At 40.0% G+C, this 20,789-nt stretch overlaps 1 protein-coding gene across 1 annotated transcript; it reads left to right on the top strand.

The window, feature by feature from the left end:
* Window positions 1–1,563: 1,563 nt before the first annotated feature.
* LOC311607301 (uncharacterized protein) lies at window positions 1,564–20,356 on the top strand (the record flags this gene model as incomplete). Its single annotated transcript, XM_084798968.1, has 4 exons — window positions 1,564–2,503; window positions 17,618–17,958; window positions 18,948–19,114; window positions 19,396–20,356. 4 exons carry the CDS (start codon window positions 1,564–1,566, stop codon window positions 20,354–20,356), a joined length of 2,409 nt encoding a protein of 802 aa, XP_084655094.1.
* Between the last annotated feature and the right edge of the window lie 433 nt (window positions 20,357–20,789).

Here is a 20,789-nt window from a genome sequence, read left to right as displayed (position 1 = left end):
CACTCCATAGATCTTTTCTTTTTCTGTTTGTGCAGTGAAGTGGCTTTTTATTTCCAATTTATTTAAGGGTATTCTGGTATTTACAGACTAGAGTCCAGATACAGCAGTTCCGCAGAAAAGGAAGCTCAAGTTGAGCCCATCCCCATCCACTTCACCTTACCTGAAGGTCCTATATGTGTTTCTTTACAGCATCACTGCTTGCAATCTTTCTGTTGTTGCTATTGTTGGCTACAGTGCCTCACCATGTGGCTCAGATTGGCCTCTAACATACTGTCATACTGCCTCGGGGATTACACACACAGGCCGTTCCTATCATCTTTCGTCAATCGCCAGAATACAAGGCTTACAGGCACATGCCATCACATATAGATACTACTTGCATGTATGCTTGTATGATCCATATGATCATTCTCTACATTGCAAGATAATGAGATTTTATGCCATAAAGTGAACACCTTCTATGTAATCACTCACACTTACAGGTTTCTTACTGAAGGTTTGATCATATGTCCCTGTTTCTGCCCCTTTCTCCATCTCCACTCTTTGGAACTCTTCTCTGATCATCTCAATTGAGTTGGCTCTGTTTCCTCTAAATAGATGTGCACATTACCATAGATGTGCTTATCTATCTCTTTATTTAGCGTGTGTCTGAAACTTTCCAATCTATTCTTTACCTAGCAGGCTTCACCTCATCCTTTCCTTCAAGAGTGAGTAACTAGCTAATCCTTAAACTTAAGGGGACTGACAATCACTTTGACATCTTGTTTTCTTTTCTTAAGGATGTATTTTTTTGAGTTCATGATAGCTCTGAGAAAAATATCATCCACAGGAGAAAAGGAACCCACGTTAGGGATTGACACACAGTAAGTATTCAGTGAACATGGAGTGAATTAATTAGTCCTCATGGTCTCATTAGTTGGACTATTCATAACAAATTTAAGAACATAAACTCTAAGTGAAAATTGTCAAGGTTTTAACTTTGCCTGCGTGCTCTATGAGACTCAGTTCCTTTTTTGATAAGTCAATTGCTGTTGCTTGAATAGAGAATGTTCTCCAAAGTCCTGTGTGTTTTAGTCTTGGTGCTTGGTTAGTGTTAATGGTATATGGTGGAAATTAAAAAATGGGGCTTAATGAGAACTTCCAGGTGCTGCAGCCTTCAGAGGGGAATGTGGGATTCTTATGTCTTCCCTTCCTCCACTATCATGTCACGTCCACAAATTGAGGCCCAGCTATGAAGAGGTGAGCATTTCTGCACTTCCATGTACTTTCTGACATGTTGTGCAACCATAGCCACAGGCCTAAACACCATGGAGCCATGGATCAAGCCCCCAACATTTCTCTTCAGTCGATTTTTATAGGAGTGTTGATTATAATGCTATAGGAGCTAACATGGTGCATGTGATCATGGCCAGATCAGAGGGTCCTTTTAGGACTCAGTGAGAGAACATATAGCCATCAGTATTCTAATGTCATCTTGATTTTTATCTCTGTTTCCATCAAGGCAATATCATAATAAAGGTTTTGGTGTGCTGTTCTCCAACTCTCCTTTTGTCCCATTGAATTATGAAGACAAGAAACCACAGTAGTGTTTCTGAATTTCTCCTCCTGGGCCTCTCTGAGCATCAGGAGCAGCAACCTTTCCTTTTTGGCATCTTCTTGGTCATATACCTGGTCACCATCATGGGGAATATGCTCATCACCCTGGCCATTGGCTTTGATCCACACCTCCACAGCCCTATGTACTTCTTCCTGGCCAACCTCTCCCTCACTGACTTCTGTCTATCATCTACCACAGTCCCCAGGATGCTAGTGAACATTCAAGCCCACAGGCACAACATCCCCTATGCTGGATGCCTGTCTCAGATCTATTTCTTCCTGTGGTTTATTGGACAAGATGTTTTCCTCCTGGCAGTGATGGCTTATGACAGGCTTGTAGCCATATGCTATCCCCTTCACTACACCTTAGTAATGAGTCCCAGATGCTGTATCCTGCTGGTGGCCATATCACTAATTCTTTCCCACTCATATGCTCTAACCCACACCACTCTCTTGGCTCAGTTATCCTTCTGCATGGACAACATCATTCCCCAATTCTTTTGTGAACTGCTTCCCCTATTGAAGCTCTCATGTTCCAACACTTATGCCAACCAATGTGTGCTTCTCTACTGGGGAGGGGCATTAACTATCTTGATTCCTTTGTTAATCATTGTTTCATATGTCTGCATTGTGGCAGCCATAGTGAGAATCCCATCGGTCAGTGGAAGATGGAAGACCTTCTCCACCTGTGGGTCCCATCTCTCAGCAGTTTGCCTGTTCTATGTGTCTGCTATTGGGGTGTATTTCATTCCATCTGCTTCTGATTCAGCCAGCAAGGACAGGATTGCAGCAGTGATGTATGCTGTAGTGACCCCCATGCTGAATCCATTCATCTATAGCCTGAGAAACAAAGACATGATGAATGCCTTGAGAAGATTCCTTAGCAGAAGTGCACTGCAACTTCCACATGGATAAACACAACTTTTGGAGAGTTCGGGGTAAATCAACTTATAGACTTTGTTTGATGTTGAAGTTAAAAGGTTGGATCTTGTACTTACTAACTTTACAACCCAAGGCAGACCTTTAAAAGTTCATTGAGGAATAATTCTCCCATTTAATAAAAAGGTGATAAAACCACAATCTCTACTGTAAATGTTTCTGATATTCATGTGTGTGCACATATACATGTATATTTATTAACTTTACTTCATGTGTTTAGATATTCATTATCATCAGCAAAATTTGGCATGTTCCTCTGAGGTCAATTTTTCTTCTTTTTCGTTACATAAAATAAAAAACAGGAGCTCCTAGAGGTTAAATTACTTGTCTGAAATTATACAGCTAATTAGTGGCAAAAGCAGAATAGGAAAACAATGATTATAGTACACCTAAACCATCATGATATCTATGTTTCCACTCTGTCACTGTTATTCTGTTTCTCTATTCCCTAACACTGTATGCATGCATCAGTCTGATCAGCCATGTTTCTCAATACTACCATGACTCTGATAGAGCAAGGCAAACACAAAGGTGTATAACTGGCTTGTTTACAGTTTCAAGTGTTTTTCCAAGGGAACATGCCCTATGCTTGAGCATAGGTCTCTAATTAGCCATACCGGATAACTTATAAACAAATCCATATGGTCAAAGACAAGAATTTCTTTTATTGAATACTTCTTCAGCATGATGCTAACAGTCTCTTTAGATCTATTATAAACCGTAACTTGCCAATTGTGTCACTGCATTTCCCATAGGGAACTCCACTAGAGGATTATACTGACAGCAAGTAGATAACTCAAGAGACACTCTGGACTCACAGTACATTTTATTTCAAGTTCATCTCTACACAGTTTTCAGTATATTGAGATCTCACTGATGAACTCAGATTTTAAAATTGGATCTTAACATCCTCAATATCCTGCTCAAGTAGGACACAGTAAAAGATACAAAGATCACCTCTGTATAGGACTGTGAATTTACAGGATGGGAAATGATAACATGAAATGAAGCTGATTCTCCTTTGTGCCATGAGGGTTCTGACTCGAACTCAGAGCTTCCAGTTGACTATTGCTTTTTTGAGAGGGTCATTGCTGTAGTTTCCTGAACCTGAAATGTATTTGTTGCAATGTCTACTCTTGATAAACACATTTACACCTGAGGATGGGGCTGGGACCACTGATAGTGGTAATCACCGATGATATTTGTGAAATTCAAACACTCTGAGCAGTTCTGTACTCATAACCCAAATGTTTTGTGCCTTTTTTTCAGGTGCCCAGAGTGCCCATATGCAATGAAGTGTATGCCTATGAAATAAGCATTAAAGTCTAAGTTCTTTTTAGCTTACATTGTAGAAGAATCAAGGAAACTATCTCTAGCATAGGATGTAAAGTGGCTGAGGAAGCTATCTTTATCTCAAAAGCATAGAGTTTTTTGTTGATAGAAGGAAACACAAATGAATATTCTAGTGCCTTATACTTAATCAGGCAGTGAGTGCTCCAAGGAGGAGGTTTAAGTCTCGTGTTTCAGCATCAGCTTCATCATCATTGAACTATATGATAGCTGCATAATCACTTTTTTTAAAGAAAAATGAGCTCTGACTTCTGCATTTCTTTTTATTTTGTGTGGATGCATCTTTTGCCTGAATTTATGTCTGTGTACTGTGTGCATGCCTGGTGCCCATGGAGGTGAGAAGAGCGAATCAGAGTTACAGGCATTGTGGGCAATCACATGAATGTTGGGGATAAAACCTAGGTCTTCTTGAAGAGCAGTCAGTGTTCTTCACCACTGAGTTATCTCTCCAGTCCTTGATTTCTGCATTTCATATATATATGAAGTATATATATATATACTTTTCACATTACATCCCAATTGTTACCCCCTCACTTTTATCATCTTTTCCCCCTTCCTCTCTCTTGTGCACTATTCCCCTCCAATAGTCCTCTGAACAAGGAGGGTCCCTCCACACTCTCTCTCTGGCCACAACCTCTCAGGTATCATCAGGATAGTTGCATCTCTTTCCTCTGTGTGCCCCCAAGACTGCTTGCGAAGGGACAATGATCAAAACTTGGGCACCAGAATGCATGTCAGAGGTTCATAGGCAGTCCTCCTCACTCCCCACGTGGAGAATAGCTGTCGCAGGGAGTATAGATTTTCTGCATGAATTGTTAATGCATCAGTTTGTGCATGCCCCCTTGGCCAGATCTACCAGGTTTAATGGTCTCCCTGTGGAGCTCCTGACCCCTCTGAGAACTTCCATTCTGCCACTCCTCCACACAATTATCACAGAGTTTGCCTTCTAGTCTCAGTATCTGTCCTGTTACTGCTCTGGGTGGAATCTCTCAGAAGGCATCTGTGTTGGGCTAATATCCACTTATAAGTGAGTATATACCATGCGTGTCTTTGTGAGCATGCAAGTTTCAGGATATCCTTGTTTTTAATGGCTGAGGAATATTCCATTGTGTAAATGTGCCACAGTTTCTTTATCCACTCTTCAGCTGAGGGATGTATAAGTTTCTTACAGATTCTGGCTATTAAAGATAAACCTGCTCTGAACATAGTTGAGCAAATGTCCTTGGAGCATCTTTTGGGTATAAGCCCAGGAATGGTATAGCTGAGGCTTGAGGTAGAACTATCCTAATTTTCTATGAAGCAATCAGACTGATTTCCAAAGGGGCTGTACAGGTTTTTTACTTCCACCAGCAATGGAAGAGTAATCACCTTTATATGCATCATCACCAGCATGTGCTGTCACTTGAGTTTTTGATCTTAGCCATTCAGATATGTATAAGATGGAATCTTAGAATAGTTTTAATTTGAATTTCCCTGATGACTAAGAATGCTGAGGATTTCTTTAAGTGTTTCTCATCCATTTGATATTCATCTGTTGAGAATTCTCTGTTTAGCTGTGTACCCCATTTTTAATAGGATTATTTATTTATTTATTTATTCTTCCAGTCTGTAGAATTTCATTTTGTTCTGTTGACACTGTCCTTTGCCTTACATAAGTTTTTCGGTTTCATGAAGTCACATTTATTCTTTGTGAATCTTAGAGCTTGAGCTATTGGTGTTCTGTTCAGGAAGTTGTCTCCTGTGCCAAGAAGTTCAAGGTTCTTCCTCAATTTTTCTTCTGACAGACTTACTGTGCCTGCTTTCATGTTGAAGTCTTTAATCCACTTGGACTTTAGTTTTGTGCAGGGTGATAAATATGGATCTATTTGCATTTTTATACATGTAATCATCCAGTTAGATCAGCATCATTTGTTGAAGATGCTGTCCTTTTTCCATTGTATGGTTTTGGCTTCTTTGCCAAAAATCGTGTCCATACCTGTGTGAGTTTATTTCTTACTCTTCAATTTGATTGATCAACCATCCTATGTCTATACCAGTACCATGTTTTTATTACTGTTGCTCTATAGTACTGCTTGATATCAGGGATGGAGGGTTTTCTGGAAAATCTTTTATTGTACAGGATTGTTTTACCTATTCTTTGTTTTGTTGTTTTTCCATATGAAGTTGAGAATTGATAGTTCAAGGCCTGTCTGTAAAAAAAATCTTGGATGCATTTTAATAAGGATTGCATTGAATCTGTAGACTGTTTTGGTAAGATGGCCATTTTTACTATGTTGAATCTCATGGTCCACAACCATACGGGTTCTTTCCTACTTTTCATATCTTCTTCAATTTCTTTCTTCAGAGGCTTGAAGTTTTTTTTTAATATAAGTCTTTCATTTGCTTGGTTAGAGTTACATCAAAATGATTTATATTATTTGTGGCAATTGTGAAGAGTGTAGTTTCCTTAAATTCATTCTTAGCCCATTTGTTATTTGTATACAGGAGAGATACTATTTGTTGTTGTTGTTGTTTTTTTTAAATGATTTTGTATCCAGCCACTTGCTGAAGGTGTTTATCAGCTATAGGAGTTCCTTATTAGAATTTTTGGGGTCGCTTATGTATACTATGATATCATCCATGAATACTGATGCTTTGATTTCTTCTTTTCCAATTTGTACCCATTAATCTCCTTTAGTTGTCTTATTGCTCTAGCTAGGGCTTCAACTACTATATTGAAGAGATATGGAGAGAGTGTACATCCTTGTCCCTAATTCAGTGAAATTAATTTAACTTTTTCTCCATTTAGTCCATAGGCTTGCTGTGTATTCCTTCCCTCTGTTTAAATATGTGTCTTGTATCCCTAATATCTCCAAGACTTTTAACATGAATGAGTGTTGGATTTTGTCAATTCTTTTTAAGCATCTAAGGAGATGATCATGTTTTTTTCTTTCAGTTTGTTTATATGGTGGATTACATTGATGGATTTCTGTACATTGAACCCCTCACCCTCACCCTGCATGCCTGGAATGAACCTACTTCGTCATAGAGGATTATATTTTCTTGGGTCTGATTTGAATATCTTTGCATCAGTGTTCATAACAGAAATTGGTTGCAATTCTCTTTCTTTGTTGGGTCTATGTGTGGCTTATGTACAAAGATGACTGTGGATTCATAGAATAAGTTTAGTAATGATCTTTCTGTTTCTATTTTGTGGAATAGTTTGAGAAGTATTGGTTTTAGTTCTTCTTTGAAGGAGTCATAGAATTCTACACTGAATTCATCTAGCCCTGGGCTTTTTTTTGGTTGGAAGATTTGGATGACTGCTTCTATTTCTTTAGAGAATATAGGACAATTAATTTGTTTATCTGGTCCTGATCCAACTTTGGTAAGTGGAATTTATCAAGAAAATTCTCCATATCAGTTAGATTTTCAAATTTTGTGGCATATCATCTTTTGAAGTAAGACCTAATGAATCTTTGGATTTCTTTTACATCTGTAGTTATGTCTCCCTTTCTTATTTTGTTGATTTGGATACTCTCTCTTTGCCTTTTATTTAATTTGACTAAAGGTTTGTCTATCTGGTTGATTTTCTCAAAGAACCAACTATTGGTTTCATTGATTGCTTCAATTGTTTTCTTTATTTCTAATTTATTGATTTGAGCCCTCAGTTTGATTATTTCCAGCCATCTACTCCTCTTGGGGGTGTCTGCTTCTTTTTTCCTAAGGCTTGCAGGTGTTCCATTAAGTTGCATGTATGCAATGTCTCTAATTTCTTTATGAAAGCACTTGGTGCTATGAACTTTCTTCTTAGCACTGCTTTCATTGTCATACCATAGGTTTGGGTATGTTGTGCTGTCTGGGCCTGCCAGACAATCAACTGGGACCTTCGGACCCCTGGGGAGAGAATGGGGAACAAAAGACATGAAGAATGGACAGCAAGTCAAGCAGTCTGATCAAGCTGACAAAATTTTATTTTCTCACAGGCAATTATATACCATTGAGGCAGGAGGTGGGGTGGGCGGTATGTGCAAGATGTCAGGAATTCAGGAAGTTTGGCTGGGTGAGGGCCCCTGTGGTTCCGGGGCTGGGTGGAATTGTTAGGCTTCTGGAACCACAAGATGTTATCTATAGACTTTGTTCCACTTGACCTCTGAAGGTCTCTGTGATTCCGGGAACTGGTGGAAACTTACTGAGAACAGCTGGAGAGTACTCTGAGGGAGGGGAAGAGGTCACAAGGCAGCCTTCTGGGAAGTACCCTGAGGCAAGGAGGGAAAGAGGTCACAAGGCAGCCTGCCTCAGGTCCACTCAATGTATTATGCTGGGTATGGTCTTGGCTCTCCACATTGTGCCTTTATTTTTGTTGAATTCTAGTAAATCTTCCATTTCTTTCTTTCTTTCTTTCATCCCTGACTCAGTTGTCACTGAGTAGAGCATTGTTCAGTTTTCATGTGTGTGTAGACTTTTTGTTGTTTCTATTGTTGTTGAAGTAAAGATCTAAGGTTTGACAAGCTACAAGGGATAATTTCAATTTTCTTGTATCTGTTGAGGCCTTCTTTGAGACTGACTATATATGGTCAATTTGGAGAAGGTTCTGTGAAGTGATGAGAAGAAGGCACATTCTTTAATGTTTGGGTGAAAATTACTGTAGATATCTGTTATGTCCATTTGATTCATGGCATCTATTATCTTCACTATTTTCCTACTTAGTTTCTCACTCAGTGATCTGTCCATTGGTGAGAGTGTGGTATTTAAGTCTCCCACTATTAATGTGCTGGGATCAATGTATGATTTAAGCTTTAAAAGCATTTCTTTTATGGATGAGGGTACCCTTGTATTTGGGGCATAGAAGTTCAGAATTGTGATGCCCTCTTGGTGGCTTTCTCCTTTGATGAGAATGAAGTGTCCTACCCCATCTTTCTTGATTAACTTTAGTTGAAACTCTATTTTATTATATATTAGAATGGCTACTCTAGCTTTCTCCTTGGGTCCGAGTGCTTGGAAAATCTTTCTCCAGCCCTTTACTCCAAGGTAATGTATATCTTTGCTGTTGAGGTATGTTTCTTGAATGCAACAAAATATTGGATCCTGTTTCCACAGTCATTCTGTTAGTCTGTCTTTTTATTGCAGAGTTAGAGATATTAGTGACCAATGATTGTTAATTCCATTTATTGTGCAGTTAATGATGATAGTATGTGGCTGTACTTGTTTTCTTTTGGTTTTACTGATGTGAAATTATCTATATCTTGTGTTTTCTTGGGTGTAGTTGATCTCGTTGGGTTGGAGGTTTCTTTCTAATATCTTCTGAAGGGCTCAGTTGGTGTATAGATATTGTTTAAGTTTTTGTCAAGGAATATCTTGTTTTCTCAATCTATGGTGATTGAACGTTTTGGTGGATTTAGTAGTCTGGGTTGGCACTTTTGGTCTCTCAGTGTCTGTATGACATCAGCCTGGACCCTTCTGGATGTTATTGTCTCTGTTGAGAAGTCAGGTTTGATTCTGATGGGTCTGCCTTTATATGTTACTTGGCCTTTTCATTTTACTGCTCTTAATATCCTTTCTTTGTTCTGTAGATTTAATGTTTTGTTTATTATATGGTGGGAAGTATTTATTTTCTGGTCTAGTCTATTTGGTGTTCTGTAAGCCTCTTGTATGTTTAAGGGCATCTCTTTCTTTAGGTTGTTGAAGTCTCATTGTATGTATTTCTTGAAAATACTTTCTGGTTCTTTGAACCTGGAATCTTCTTATTCATCTATTTCTATTATTCCGATATTTTTTATTTTCATGGTGTCCTTGATTTCTTGGATGTTTTGTGTCATAAATTTTTCTGTTTTAATAGTTTCTTTGAGAGATATATCCATTTCTTCAACTGTATCTTTAGCACCTAAGATTTTCTCCTCCATCTCTTATATTCTGTTGATGATACTTACTCTTTGATTTCTGTTCTCTTCTCTAAGTTTTCCATTTCCAGGGTTTTCTTGATTTGTATTTTATTAATTGATTCAAATTCCATTTTCATGTCTTGAACAGCTTTATTAATTTCCTTCAACTATTTCATTGCGGTTTCCTGTTTTTCCTTGGTGGCTTCTATTTGTATGCATTTTCCCCCAATTCTTTGAAGGATCTATTAATTTCCTCTTTATATTTGTCAAAGTAACTGCCTCAGCATAGTTTTAAGGTCATTTTCTGGAAAATTAGCTGCACTAGAGTATCCATTGGTTTTTTGAAATTTCTGGTAGAGCCATGTTGTCCTGTTTTTTGCTGATTGTGTTCTTACCCCTCCCTTTAGCCATGTGCTATGGGGGCATGGGTGTTCTAAGCTAGCTGTTCAGTCAGTGAGTCCCTAAGGAAGGCAACTGCTTGCATTACAGGCCTAGTAGACACTGTCCTTCTGGAACTTAGATTTGTCTTAGCTCTTCCACCTAGTTTCTAGGACTCAGCAAGGCTCCACTGACTACCTGGTCCCCTAAGAGAATAAGCAGCAGAGTAGAATCATGGCTTTTAAGCCAGAACACTACCTGGGATCCAGATGCTGTTATTTAGGGTGGGGACTCCTTTGTAGAGGGTGCAGGATGCTCACAGTTCATGGCTCCCAGGCCAATGAACAGCTGAAAACTCCCAGTTTGTCCCCTTCTGTCTGAGATGCACCAGATCCAGTGTTTTGGATCCAGCAGCCCATTCACTTATCAAGTTCACTGCATCTGATTCTCTTCTTTCCAAGTGATGCCTGCACTGAGCCTGAATATGTGAGTATATGAAGAGTTCAGGTTGCTAGCAGTTGCTCATTCTTGAGTCCAGGCCCACATGTCTGATTACAGAAATGGGAGGGGGGCTGGTTCTCATACTCCCAACTCCTGGGTTGTCCTGATGAGTATGAGAAGCATCAAAGTCAGTGTTCTGGATCCAGCAGCCTGCTTATTCATTAGTTTTGCTGCACCAATCCTCTGTTTTCTAGGGGCCCTACACTAGGCTTGAGAAATTGAGAGAGTGCAGGGTGCTAAAAGCTGTGACTCCTGACCTAAAGGGACATCTGGTCATGATGAGGGGGGACTGGTTCTGATCCTTCCCAATTCCTGGGTTGTTTCCTTCAGTCATTTTCCAGTGTCTTATCCTCTGTTCCCTAGACATGGTATATACTGGGTACCTGATTTCTGCATTTTTAAAAACAGCTTGGCATACATATCCCAGCTCTATTAGCATTTAGTGTTAGAGTGAGAGGAAGTCAAGGTTTGCACTTATAAACCAGAAATTAATACCCTTTAAATACTTCTACATGATATGACTTCCCTCTTGCTCTCTGTCTTTCTAATTTGTAATAATAGAAATTATGTGATACTATTATTCTGAATAAAATACTGTAAGAATCTGAATTTTAGTAAGTGCTCAATAAACATCTACAGAATCCAACTCTTTTTTGCTCTAACCATTTTTCAGCCTGATATCTGCCCCCCCATCTACTCAGTCCCACCCTTATGACTTCTCTCCTCATTCCTCCCTCTACTTTTCTTCAGAAAAAGGAGGCTTCTAAGGGGTACCAACCCACCCTAGTACCCCAAGTCATAACAGGATTAAGCACATCCTCTTTCAATGAAGCCACACAAGGCACACCTGCTACAGGAAAGGGATCCAAAAGCAAAGAACAGAGTCAGAGACAGCCCCTACTCCCATTATTAGGGTATCCACGTGATGGCTGTGCTGCACATCTGTTAAATATGTGTAGAGGGCACAGGTCTAGCCCATCCAAGCTCTTTGGTTAGTGGTTCAGTCTCTGTGAGCTCCTATGGGCCCAGGTTAGTTTACTCTGTAGGTCTTCTTGTGGTATCCTTGATGCCTCTGAATCCCTCAATCCTTCCTCACACTCTTCTACAAAACCCCTTGGGCTCAGCCTACTGTTTGACTGTGAGACTCTGCATTTGTTTCAATCAGCTCTTGAATGAAGCCTCTCAGAAGACATTTATGCTAGCTGCCTGTCTTTAAGCATAGCAGAGTGTCATTAATAGTGTCAGCAGTTGGCACTTTCCTGTGGAGCTGGTCTCCTGTCTGGCCAGACATTGGTTTGGCATTCCCTCAATCTATGCTCCACCTTTCTCTACATTTTTTGTAGGTCAAAGCCATGCAATGGAAAAAGAAGAAAGCATCTTCAAAAACTGGTGCTGGTCTAACTGGATGTCTACATGTAGAAGAATGCAAATAGATCCATATTCATCACTCTGCACAAAACTCAAGTCCAAGTGGATCAAAGACCTTAACATAAAAGAAGATACACTAAATCTATTCGAAGGGAAAGTAGGGTAGAGCCTTGAACTAATTGGCATGGGAGACAACTTCCTGAACAGAACACCAACAGCTCAGATACTAAGATAAACAATTAATAAATAGGACTTCCAGAAACTGAAACACTTCTGCAAGGTAAAGTACACTTTCAATTGGCCAAAAGGGCAGCCTACAGAATGGGAAAAGATTTGAATCAACCCTACATCTGACAGAGGGCTAATATCCAAAATACGTAAAGAACTCAAGAAATTAAACACCAACAAACTAAATAACCCAATTAAAATAGGGTACAGAGCTAAACAGAGAATTCTCAACAGAGGAATCTCAGATGGCTGAAAAGCATTTAAAGAAATGCTCAAAGTCCTTAGTCATCACAGAAATGCAAATCAAAACAACTCTGAGACTCCATCTTACACCCATCAAAAACTAACTCTTGAGAGCTATTTATCCTAATAAATCTTAGCACTCCCTTATCTCACTTTGATGGAGTTACCCCCAATCACTCACACTCTGAGTCCCCAGTTCTTAGGAGTCTATCCTACTTCCAGTGTTTTTGGCTTACTGTCAAGACTCTTCTAGGCAGTGACTTTCTTCGCTATGCATTTAGTATGTTTCTGGAGCGTAGACACAGAAAATCTTCTGATGATGATTTTACAAGTGATTACACTAGTGATTACTGACTTCTTTGCTTCACATGTGTCATCAAGCATCAACAATGTAGACAGAACATTTTGCTATGTTAGGAGGATTGTTCCCTGTCAGTCTAGCTCCATGGTAACAAACACAGGAAATTCAATTAAACACCACCTGTTCTAATTGGCTCCCATTAATACTCCACTCCATCTGAATGACCACCTCATGCATGGTCAGCCCAGTGCCGCCCTGTTTCTTCATGAGCAACAACCCTGCCTACAGGAAGCCTAGGGTCTGTTACATGGCTGCAGGGTCTATGCAGCCAACCATCTACTCACATCTGGGACAGGAAACCATCTTTAATCCAGCTTTCCTCTGGGGTTGGTTAGAAAACACCTAGACATTCATGTCATGTCAAGTTTACTCCATGACTCACACACTGTCACATTGTCAATGGTGCAGGAATTGCTAGACCTTCCCTTGAACTTTCCTTGATTATTTATTAATATCAAGTCAGTAGTAACCCAAGTGGGAAACAGGAGTTTTCAACAACACACCTTGCAATTCAAAATCATGGTTCCATCACTTAGACACTGTGTAGTTCCAGAGTGAGTTCAGTCTCTTTATATACAATAAGGCAAATAAATGTAAAGAGTGTTCATGGCTTCATTTTTTCAGAACAATTTACATTTGCCTTTATCCATAGATAACTTCTTTCATTACCAATATGCTCCATGAGACAGTTATATTCATTAAAATGGATATAATTTTTATTGATACATCTGCCAGTGCCCACACGTTAAAATAGAATTTACTCTTAGAGTTTGTTGTATAGTACAGGCTTAGATGAATGTATTATAGCACATGCCCACTGCCAGGGAAGTGGGGAGTATTTTCATTGCCTTAAAGGTTTTCTATGTGTCCTCTGTCATCTACCCCCAACTGCTGGCAATCATTAATGCTTTTACTATCCAAATAGTTTTGCCTCTTACAGAATGTTATATAGTTGGACTCATACATATACAGCCATTTTATATAGGCTTCCTTTACTGAGTATCATAATTTGTGCTGTCTTCATGCATGTTTAGGTCTTAATAGCTCCTCTATTTTCAGAACTCAGTAAAATTCCATTGTGTGGCACGAGACACTTTATTTACTAACTCACAAAACATCTAGACTGTATCCAAATCTGGTAGTCCTGAATAAGACTGCTGTAAAATGTGTGTGTGCAAGTTCTTTGTGGATAATTTTTAACATTTTCCTTTCTCCTTTAAAATTTTTTTTTATTTATTGTGTTATTTTTTTCATACAATATTGTTTGATCATACTCTTTCCTCTCTCCCATGTGGGAGCCATTTGTAAAGGCTCTCTGTCCATATGCATCGCTCTCATGCTCTCTGCTCCAGCATTGGAATCACATGGATTGTTGAGACAGTGATTAAGCAAGATGTTCTGCCAAGTACAAACTCAAGGTCTTTAGACTATCAGAAAAAGTACACTGTAGCATCAAGGCTGAGAGTTGATTGAGATTACACTGCTTTCCCATGAGAATGTCTCCATTATCTCCTGAAAGTGACCTTCTGCTTTGTTTTCCCCATGCCTGAGATGTGTATAAATTGCGTGTATGAATAAAGCTGAGGTGTCATGTGGTATTGACTGCAGGCCCTCTCAAGTCTATTCTGTGTTTCCAACTATTTCTTGCCTCAGTTTCTTATTTCTGTTCTTTTATTTCTCGACCTCACTCCCTGGTCTAGGACCTGTTTGATATTGTCCACAGCAGGCTCTGGCAAGTGGTGCCTGAACAGAGGGACTCTTAGTTAATGGGGATTCAGTGAAGGACACAGCAGGAGAAAAGTGAGCTCACTTAAAATAAAAATGGGGGAGAATGTGGTGATAATCTCTCAAGAGTAAAAATGGGCCAAGGTAATAGTTGCTTGCTGTTTGTACATGTGCTTAAAAACATGCTTCAGGCCTGAGGAACAAAAGTAAGTCAGTAACAGTTGTTTAATTTTTTAGAGTTTATAAGAAAGTGTTTGTACATGGTTCCCTACAGAAGGAACAGTAAACTTAGGAACTTGGAAAAATATAGGGTCATTATGATGCTCTTGGAGCTGAGAATGTTCCCGTATATACTTTTAGTTTGTAGTCTTTAGTTAGAGATAGTTTAGACCCCAGGCATGAAAGAAAAATGTTAAACTGACATTGTGAGGGATGCCTAAATGGAGAAAAGTGAAACTATGCCTTCTGCTCTGCCACCCAAGCCTGTTTGTTTTATGGTCATCATGTCAAATTTTGTTTCTATGTCTGTCAATTTGTTTAATTGTTTAAATATTGTTTTACCTTTTATATTCTGAGAAAAGGGCTAAACTTCACCTGCTGGCCATTTTTTCTAACTCGTTTAAAGATTGTCAAGAAAAGAGACAACAAAACCCGATAAACTAGCTCTGTCCTTGGAACCAGGCATTTGCAGCTGGGAGTTCCAGCTTAGATCAAACTGGAAGCAAGCCCAGGGCTGCCGAAACACCTAGTGATGCGCTCTGAGCTCTTGCAAGGCCAAAATCGTCAGCATAGTGAGTACAGGGTCACTACCTACAATTGGGAGGAATAGGTGGCTAAATAACGAGAATTAATGTGGTGGTTCCACTTAAAGACATCACATTGTTAACACTGTTAAAAGTTGGTTTTATTTTATAAAAATTATGGTTATGCTCTATGACTTTACTCCTTAAAAAAAAAAAGAAACTATGCTTTATAGTACAGCTTGAGATCAGGTATGGAGATTCCTCCGGAGCACCTTTTATTGTACAAGATTGTTTTAGCTATTCTGGGTTTTTTGTTTTTCCATATGAAGTTCAGAATTGAACTTTCAATGTCTTTTAAAAATTGTGTAGGTATTTTGATAGGGATTGCATTGATTCAATAGATTGCTTTTGGTAGGATGGCCATTTTTATTATGTTAATTCTCCCGATCCATGAGCAAGGAAGATCCTTCCATCTTCTCACGTCCTCTTCAATCTCTTTCTTCAGAGTTTTGAAATTTTTTTCAAACAAGTCCTTCACTTGATTAGTTAGAGTAACTCCTAAATATTTTATATTGCTTGTAGCTAATGTGTAGGTGTGGCTTTCCTAATTTCTTCCTCTGCAAGCTTGTCATTTATGTATAGGAAGGCTACAAACTTTTGAGTTAATTTTGCATCCAGCCTATTTGCTGATCTCAAACTGTACTATAAAGCAATAGTAATTAAAACAGCATGGTACTGGCACAGCAACAGGCTGGTTGATCAGTGGAATCGAATCGAAGACCCAGATATGAATCCACACACATATGGTCATTTGATTTTTGACAAAGAAGCCAAATCCATTCAATGGAAAAAGGATAACATCTTCAACAAATGGTGCTGGTCTAACTGGATGTCTATGTGTAAAAAAATGCAACTGGACCCATATTTGTCACCTTGCACAGAACTCAAATCCAAGTGGATTAAAGACCTCAACATAAAACCAGAGACACTAAGTCACTTAGAAGAAAAAGTGGGGAAGAGCCTGGAACACATTGGCACAGGAAACAACTTCGTGAACAGAACACCAACAGCCCAGGCCTTAATGTCAACAATTAATAAATGGGACCTCATGAGGTTGAGAAGCTTCTGTAAGGCAGGAGACACTGTCAAGAGAACAAAGCAACAGCCTACAAACTGGGAAAAGATCTTCACCAACCCTACATCTGACAAAGGTCTAATATCCTAAATGTATAAAGAACTCAAGAAACTAAACACCACCAAACCAAATAACCCAATTGAGAAATGGGGCTTGGAACTAAACAGAGAATTCTCAACAGAGGAATATCAAATGGCTGAGAAACACTTAAAGAAATGCTCAACCTCCTTAATCATCAGGGAAATGCAAATCAAAACAACTCTGAGATTTCATCTTACACGCATCAGAATGGCTAAGATCAAAAATTCAAGCGACACCACATGCTGGCGAGGATGTGGGGAGAGAGGAACACTCCTTCATTGCTGGTGGGAATGCAAACTAGTACAGCCACTTTGGAAATCTATCTGGTGCTATCTCAGAAAAATGGGAATAGGGCTTCCTCAAGACCCAGCTATTCCACTTCTTGGAATATACCCAGAAGATGCTCCAGCACACAACAAGAAAATTTGCTCAACCATGTTCATAGCAGCCTTATTCATAATAGCCAGAACATGGAAACAGCCGAAGTGTCCATCAGTAGAAGAATGGATAAAGAAACTGGTACATATACACTATGGAATACTATTCAGCTATTAAAAACAAGGAATTCCCGAAATTTGTGGATAAATGGATTGAGCTAGAAATGATCATAATGAGTGAGTTAACCCAGAAGCAGAAAGACTCAAATGGTATATACTCACTTATATCTGCATATTAGCCCAACGGGCATGTCCCATGAAAGCCTTCACTTACCACGAAACTGAGACAGAGGGGAGGACATCCTATTGGGACTCTAGATGAGATTAATAGTCTGTCTTCCCACTTCAAATAACTCAAGAAAAAATTCTCTCACAGGTGTGTCCAGCTATTTGAGTTTTAGTTCATTCTAGATGCAGTCAAGTTGACAACCATGAACAGCCAGCACAATCTGCAAAGCATATTAAGTAAAGTGACACAGACTCAGAAAGGCTCTGTCTCACATGTGAATCCTAGCATACGAAGTGTATATGTATGAATGTAATTGGGGTTGATTGTAAATACAGGCTATGAAACTAAAAAGAGAGCCATAAGAGGGTGAGAGGAGAAAAAAGAGGTGCTGAGGAAGTGGTGGAGCGAGCAATATAGGACAGCATAACTTGAAACTGGGAAGGAGACTATGTGAGGGATGTGAGGGATGTGAGGGACGTGAGGGACGTGAGGGACGTGAGGGACGTGAGGGACGTGAGGGACGTGAGGGATGATGTGAGGGACGTGAGGGACGTGAGGGACGTGAGGGACGTGAGGGACGTGAGGGACGTGAGGGACGTGAGGGACGTGAGGGACGTGAGGGACGTGAGGGACGTGAGGGATGATGTGAGGGACGTGAGGGACGTGAGGGACGTGAGGGACGTGAGGGACGTGAGGGATGATGTGAGGGACGTGAGGGACGTGAGGGACGTGAGGGACGTGAGGGACGTGAGGGACGTGAGGGACGTGAGGGACGTGAGGGACGTGAGGGATGTGGTGGATGGTAGAATACTAAATAGACAGGGGGATGGGAGAAAAAGGAGTGGGAGAATCAACAAAAAATTTTTAGAAACTACAGCATAATGAAATAATACTGTATGAACTAATTAAACTATTCTTTAATTTGTAAATAATATCAAGAGAATAAGAACAGAAGACTGGGGGAATACTTGTAAAATTGTATAATATAAAGAGCCATTATCCAAAATATATAAAGAACTCTTAAAACTCAGCAATCAAAAAGTAAACCCGAGTGAAAACTGAGCCATAGATCTTAGCAAACATTTCACGAAAAAAGATATAAAGTAGTTAATAAAAATATGAAAAGAGTTTACACCAGGTGTCACCACAGAAATACAAATTAGGGAAACAAAACACACAACAGTTAGAATAACTAAACAAAGTTGATCCAGGAAGCGTGTGTGGAGGGTGGTGCTTGAAATACATGGTAGGAAATTCTCATTTAATTTAAAAAAAAGTACATTCCCAGACATAAAAATGTACCCACAAACATTTATGTCTTTAGTAATCATTGAAAGTATGCCCTGGAGTTACTGAAATCAAGCTGAAACATTCTGTGATTAGCCTCAGCATATGAAAGAAGCCCTCATGGGTCCCCTGTCCCCTTGGAGTCAGCTCTGCTAACTATGACTCAAATTCTGTTCCTCCAAGGAGCAATCGCAGAACAAATGCCCCCTGAGAGATAATCACACTGCAACTCTCATCCTAAGAAGAACCCCAGAATCAGATTTAGCAAAGCTGAAAACCTGAGACTCAAACCAGACTCCCACAATCAAGAGCCCTTGCCTCCAGAGTCAGGACATCTCTGTCTTTTGAGATGAGAGTTGAGGAAATAGCATCATGCTGGGACCCAGAGGTTAGCTGGAAAACAGGTAGTTGTAGTCAGAGAAGGGAGATACATTACCCTTTTGAGCAGCTTGTTAGTCTGTCTTCATTTTCTGCTACCCTTCTAGCTAACCAGCGTTGGTCAGAGGAGAAGAGAGAAGTGGAATGCAAGTAGAGAAGCTGACTTGGGCATAATTTGCAGCTGTGCCAACATCAGCTCCTGGTGGAGGCTAGAAGCAAAGACTTTGGGTGTGGAGGAGAGCCAGAAGAGGCTGCTCACCCACCTTGGCACTTGGTGAAGTCTTGCACTTCTCTCTTCTCTCTTATAATTTCAAGCATGTCTTGAAAAAATTCCTAAGATCCAACTAAAACTTGAATCTGGTTTTTGTTTTGGGTCCATCTCCTTTGACCTTTAGGTCATCTACAAAACAGGTTTTGCATAAAGCAAAAAAAAAAAAAAACCAACCCAAACCTAGCATTATAGATTCTCCTCATCCTACCCCTAAAACATGAACTAAAGACTTACTGAGTTGTCGTGACTTGGAGCTTTGAACTAGAATGTGTTAAGTAACAAAGCTTCCTGCATATATCTGGATACAAATCTATGGAAAGAGTTAACAAAACCAACACTGTCTCCGAGTTCATCCTCCTGGGACTGTCCTCTCAGCCCGAAGACCAAAAGCCACTCTTTATTCTCTTCCTCACCATTTACCTGGTCACCATAGCAGGGAACCTGCTAATCATTCTGGTGATCCACTCTGACCCTCATCTCCAGACTCCCATGTATTTTTTCTTGAGTTTTCTGTCTTTAACAGACATTTGCTTCACGACAACCATTGTCCCGAAGATGCTGGTGAATTTTCTGTCGGAAAAAAAGACCATCACCTATGCTGGGTGTCTGACACAAATGTATTTTCTCTATGCCTTGGGCAACACAGATAGTTGTCTTCTGGCAGTAATGGCCTTTGATCGCTATGTGGCCATCTGTAACCCCTTTCACTATGTCACCATCATGAGCCATCATCGATGTGTCCTACTGGTGACCTTGTCTTGCTCCGTTCCTCACTTCCACTCACTTCTGCACACACTTTTACTTAATCGTCTGACCTTCTGTGACTCCAATGTTATTCACCACTTCCTCTGTGACCTCAGTCCTCTGATAAAATTATCCTGCTCTTCCACATTTGTCAATGAGATTGTGATAGTGACTGAAGGAGCTTTTGTCTTGGTGACCCCCTTCCTATGCATTGCCTTTTCCTACGTGAGAATCCTCATCACAGTTCTCAAGATTCCTTCTGCCGCTGGGAAACGCAAAGCCTTTTCCACCTGTGGTTCTCACCTCACCGTGGTGACCCTGTTTTATGGAAGCATCTTCTATGTGTACTTACAGCCTGTGTCAACTTACACTGTCAAGGACCACATAGCAACAATCGTCTACACAGTTTTATCATCTCTGTTAAACCCTTTCATCTACAGCTTGAGGAACAAAGACTTGAAGCAGGGTCTGAGGAAGCTCATGGGCAGAAGGAGCGTCTAAGAAGCATCCTGTTGACAATCTCACAAGTCTTCTCCACTTGGACCTGGTTTGTTTGTGCTGTTCTCAATGAACAGGATCAGAGGCTAGCATTTTTAATGTGTGTGCAGCAAAGCTACGGGAAACAGTTATATTCACTGATGTAACCCATGATGGCTATCAGTTATCTGCACCCATGTAAGCATGATGTTCTTTTTTTTTTTTTGAGACAGGGTTTCTCTGTGTAGCCTTGGCTGTCCTAGACTTGCTTTTGTAGTCCAGGCTGGCCTCAAACTCAAAGCCATCCGCCTGCCTCTGCCTCCCGAGTGCTGGGATTAAAGGCGTGCGCCACCACGCCCAGCAAGCATGATGTTCTTATTCTCTGTTTTTCTTTACCCCTTCATGTTATGTGTATTCCCATCTTCCAAAAACTGCTCTAAACTAATACTTTTCTTCA

Source organism: Acomys minous (genome assembly GCF_964271855.1).
Source record: "Acomys minous genome assembly, chromosome: 10".
Taxonomy (NCBI): Eukaryota; Metazoa; Chordata; class Mammalia; order Rodentia; family Muridae; genus Acomys; species Acomys minous.
This window is presented reverse-complemented; position numbering and strand designations above follow the sequence as displayed.